The 4,967-nt window shown below is 41.2% G+C and overlaps 1 protein-coding gene across 1 annotated transcript in view; it reads left to right on the top strand.

Annotated features, from left to right (window-relative positions):
• The first annotated feature begins 730 nt into the window (after positions 1 to 730).
• UBE2B (ubiquitin-conjugating enzyme E2B) overlaps positions 731 to 4,967 on the top strand; it is a 4,905-nt gene continuing 668 nt past the window's right edge. Inside the window, exons 1-4 of the mRNA XM_009322716.1 lie at positions 731 to 811; positions 1,550 to 1,575; positions 2,647 to 2,736; positions 4,187 to 4,275. Coding sequence (XP_009320991.1) covers positions 786 to 811; positions 1,550 to 1,575; positions 2,647 to 2,736; positions 4,187 to 4,275 — 231 coding nt within the window. The 5' untranslated portion in view covers positions 731 to 785. The remainder of the gene's footprint in view (positions 812 to 1,549; positions 1,576 to 2,646; positions 2,737 to 4,186; positions 4,276 to 4,967) is intronic.

Here is a 4,967-nt window from a genome sequence, read left to right as displayed (position 1 = left end):
TGGTTGCAGTATATATTTCTGTCTGGTCCAAGTTTATGTGGCTTTCCGTAAGTAACGTGCTTTTCCCTCATCCAAGGATTAAGGAACTAAAAATAATTTAAAATGCTTCCATGATTACTTTAGAGATAAACGCATCTGTTGAACTGGTAAGAGGGAGCAGTACGCGAGTTCTCCCCTTGCTCCCTTTTGAAGCAATCAGCTTGCCGGTCAAAATAGGCTTATACCAAATTTAGCCACATCACAGACACGGATCTGGGAGTGCAGGAAAAGCTCCACTGGCAGTCCCTGGCACTTAGGCCCAGCAAGTCTGCTGTGTAAGGGTCACTGCCTGGTTTTCAGCTCCTGTTCGTGGCTGCAGTTTGTTCTCTTCTTCGTTGTGGCAGCCAGCAGCGATTGCTCTTTCATAGTTCACTATGTAACTGTACTGTAAATCCCAGCTGTATGTGGTGCTTTAAATTATTCTTACGGTTAATGCTTTGCTCCCTGCACACTTAATCTAACCTGTTGGACCGTTGCAGTGTGTTGATGTATTACATGAGAAAATCTTGATGTGCGTTGTCTTGTAGGTTTGTCTTGTGGAGTATTGATAATCTGCATGTAATGCTTTGTGTATTCTCTGATTTGGGATGAGAAAATATTTGCAAAATCTGGGTATTACTGTTAAATTATACTCGCAGGTGGAAGTATTTCATTTGTATAAGGCTTGTCATTCTATATTTGTAATTCTTAGATTGCAAGAAGACCCTCCTGTGGGTGTCAGTGGTGCACCGTCTGAGAATAATATAATGCAATGGAATGCAGTTATATTTGGGTAAGAGTTTTTGATCACTATAAAATTCTATATCAAAGGGCTAAATATAACAAAACCTGGGTTTTGTTTTTACAGTTATTCTCTTCTTTTATGTACGTAAACTCAGGAAACTTAGAAAAAAGACCAAGTGTGCTGTTGCGGTAAAATTCTGTTTTCAGGGGTAATACACAATGTATAGGAAAGGAAAATGTAAAATTTGTTCAGCTCTTCTGTTGAATAAAGCTTGCATATGGCTTAATAAATAGGTTAGGCTGTGTAGGAGTTGGGTTATGAAAAAGCAGGCTTCCCGTTTAAAGTGCATAAGAGCCACGTGTTCTCGGCCATTAAATCCAGATGTATTAGGAGTGATTGGATTGATTCCCAGTAGAACGAGGTACAGGTTCTGTCTAGGAAGTTACATTACATATCCTACAGAACAGGAACTGGCTTAGTATCCTTTCATAACACAGAAGTATGCTTGCTAGTAACTTGCTCATTAATTCCAATCTAGTCACGTAATGGCATATCTACTTTATCATCATCCCAAACAATACATATCTTGACTAGCAGATTGACTATGGGAAAGTGTCTCAGATACGACAAAGCTCCTGGAGGTTGCCTCTGGATACTTCTCTAAATATTTAAATTATTGCCTCTACCTATATCTTGTGGAGGATGAGGAAGAAATAAATTTATTGTGCCTGTTTAGAAGTAGGTAGTGATCATTTTTAACTGGAGTTTATTTTTAAAACCTTTCAGGCCGGAAGGGACACCTTTTGAAGATGGTAAGCCACTAACTTTTACATCCTCTGTCATTCTTATAAATATTACCAGTATTAACATTGTTCTGCTTTGAAAAAAATAATAGATGTTATCTGTGTATAATTTGGAAGAAACTAAGCAAGCAAATGAAGGAGTAAGGTCTTGTTGGCTATAAAAATATGTATTTTGATGTAAGCAAAGTGTCTTGTCATAGTGGTTGATGGTTAGTTAGAAAGCTACGAAGCAGCGCTTATATCAAGACTTGTTTATACATGTACGCTAGGGCTTTTAGTGGGGGAAGTTGGTCTAATGCTGCCAGATGTGTTTCCACATCTCCATAGCTAAGCTCAACAAGACAGGGTGCTCTTCTGGTTCCATCTTTGTGGCATGTTTGATTCATCTCTGTTCTCCTAATGAAGAACAGGTGAAAATCTTGGATTGTTCCGAATATAGAACTCGGTGAGGGGGAGGGAATACTGAATTTGTACATAAACATGAAAGTTGGTGTGTAATGAACCTCCCTTAGGCATGTGAGGAATAATGAGTTTAATAATTATAGTATTATTGCAATAATCGGCAGCAGATGGGTTTTCCTCTGTGTTGGGTTGGAGGCGTTACAGTAAATTATTCACTGATCCATAATAAAGGTTTTCAGTGAATCAGTCACGAGCTCCAAAGACTGAGATTGCTGATTATGAAATTCCAGTGTTTCTTTGCTGGCACCACAGTGCCGCCTTAATGAAACGCCTTAAAATCACCGAAGCCCATGGAACCGGCATGTTGGGTCACAGAAAAAGGGGAGGGCAGTGGGATAACTGATGTTGGATCTAGCTGCCTTTGCCTAGTATACAGTGAGTCTCCAAGCTTCTACCTAGCTGCTGCTGCTGCTTTTATGACTATCACTAAGTAGCAGTTACATAGTTCCATTATCACTTGAAACATAGGAAAAGAAACCAGGCTCAGTGTTGTTTGTTTGTATAATGGTGAGAAGAAATATTGATCGTGAAGCACATAAATTAACTTACGTTGTCTATGTTCTTGGAGGTGTTCTTTTGTTGTTAGTTATCTGATGGTATTTATGTTTGTTTGGACAGGTACTTTTAAACTAGTAATAGAATTTTCAGAAGAATATCCAAATAAGCCTCCAACTGTAAGGTTTTTATCAAAAATGTTCCATCCAAATGGTGAGTAAATCATTTTTATTTAGCCATAATACCCATTAAATATTACGGTGTGGTCATGTATTCTGCGAAGCTCCAGAATGCTTAACAGCTCTCCATCTCTCTTCATTGCCATCTCCTAAGTAGATGTCTAGGACAGCAAACTGCTTGATGAAAAATTAAGAATGATGATGCTATTAAGAAGCAGCTATCTGTCTCTAATCAATATATAGCCTCAGTAGCAAAGCCTATGAGCATTTTCAGCAGCAGCTGCACTTAGGTCGGCTTAAACAGGTAATTCTGGTTGAGGATTCCTGCCCCCTTCCCTTTCACAGCAATCGTGTATGTGCAGCCACATCGTGAATTGGAGTAGGGAACTGATCGAGCCGAGTGTTACTTGCCTCTGTCAGGTGGGATTCCAGCCCAGTCCGTGCCTTCGTTTGGCTCGCTGTGCCAACCAGCACTAGTGCAAGGAAGAAGGTGAGAACGCAGAGTCATAGGGGAGCGCAGAGGAGGAGGAGGCGGCTGGCCCTAACTCAGTGATGAGGGCAGCATTATGAGAGAGTGCCATGGTTCCTGCTCCAGCACCTGATAGGTTTTATCCAGTTACTCCTGCATGCAGAAAACACAAACCGTGCCTTTTGCTTTTCCAAGCCCCTCTGTAGCAAAGGGGGGTATGGATTCGATTTGAGGGCTGAAGCATAAGCCCATTACAGCGCTCCTTGTAGCTTGAGCCCTCCTTGAACGGGGGTGACCTTGGCTTCAGTTCTGTGACTTTTTAGACAGTGCTGTCTAACCATTCCTCTGTCAGGGAATACGCAGGCCAGTATGCCTCTGACAGGGTTTTTGTAATTTGTTGCTTTTCATTGGGATGGAGGAGCTGGAAGGTTAGGGTGTGGGAGTTTGGCCACCCTCAGTTTCATACAGACTCTTGTATTAAGACTACTGATAGCTACCCAGACAGAAGGAGGATTTTGGGCACGCTTTTCAGTATTTTCTATTGTCTGCCTTAGTGTCTCTCATAGTGAGCATAGAGTGTGTGAAAACGGGGCAAGAACTCCCTCCGTTGATGCGCGAGTCCGTTCAGACTGTGAGGTGCTTGGCCGGTGCAGTGGATTCCAGCCCTGCAGTACGTGTCTCGCTGCTCTCTGGGAGGCCTCACCTCCGTGTGTATCTGGGCCAGTCACACAAGAGGAGCAAACCAAGTCTACCAATTCCTGTGCTAATGCCATAACCTTTAGACCTTCCTCCTTCTCCTCTTAGGTGTTCTGTTACTTCCAGCAATATATCTCCTTCAAAATACAAGATGTCAAACTACAGAAAGTTGTGAGACATAACTTCTGTCCTCTTTCCTACAGCATTAATTTAAGCACAGTCTGAATTGGAACGGTAACTCTGCCTTGAACGGTATGTAATGAACAAACTAGAAAATAAATCTGATAGTTTCTAAATGAATTCTGTGTTGTATTTACAGTTTATGCGGATGGTAGCATATGTTTAGATATTCTTCAGAATCGCTGGAGTCCAACATACGATGTTTCATCTATTTTAACTTCAATTCAGGTAACTTTACATCTATTTCTGCAAATAATTCTGTTGTTGTTCGTCTCCGTTCACGAATACACAGCTCAGTGATGTGGCTAGCAGGTATCTGCATCAAGGGGGACTTGAAATACTTGTGAGCTAAGCAGTAGCTTTTTAGATCAAACAAAGGCTAAGGTGCTGACCTATGTAATTATCGCTTTTGAGCTACAAAACTGCCATTAGATTTTTTTTTTTTACGGGAAAACAGTGACTGATCTGGATTCCTTTTTAACTGTTTTTAGTCAAGATAGAACATCACATGTAGGGATTTGCCTGGTGTTTGAAACACTAAGCTTTATCGTGAAGCCTTGCCCTATGAAGTCCTCAAGGAGTCAGTACTGCTGACACTGACTTTACTCGGAATAAGTAAAAACGGCCTGGCACAGCAAAAACGTACACTTTCTTTTCTCCTGTGTGATTGTTTTTATTTCTCTACAGCGAAGTTTTGTAGGAGGCACCTTAAGCCCCGCTTTAGTCCTGAATGACAATAGTGGTGTAATTACCAAATAATCAATTAGCATCATACCGCTAACTGGCACAGACGACCACGTACCTGCTAGGTTTGTGAACCCAGAAGTGTACACAGTGCTAACGCTTATGCGATGTAGAATTTGAGGTTCAGCCGTGTAATTACGGGTGCCTAACCATGAGTTTCACTTTTTTTTTTCCAA

This window comes from Pygoscelis adeliae, unplaced genomic scaffold (assembly GCF_000699105.1).
Source record: "Pygoscelis adeliae isolate BGI_AS28 unplaced genomic scaffold, ASM69910v1 Scaffold34, whole genome shotgun sequence".
Classification (NCBI taxonomy): domain Eukaryota; kingdom Metazoa; phylum Chordata; class Aves; order Sphenisciformes; family Spheniscidae; genus Pygoscelis; species Pygoscelis adeliae.
Note: the sequence above shows the minus strand (reverse complement) of the source record. Positions and strands in the feature narration are given on the sequence as shown.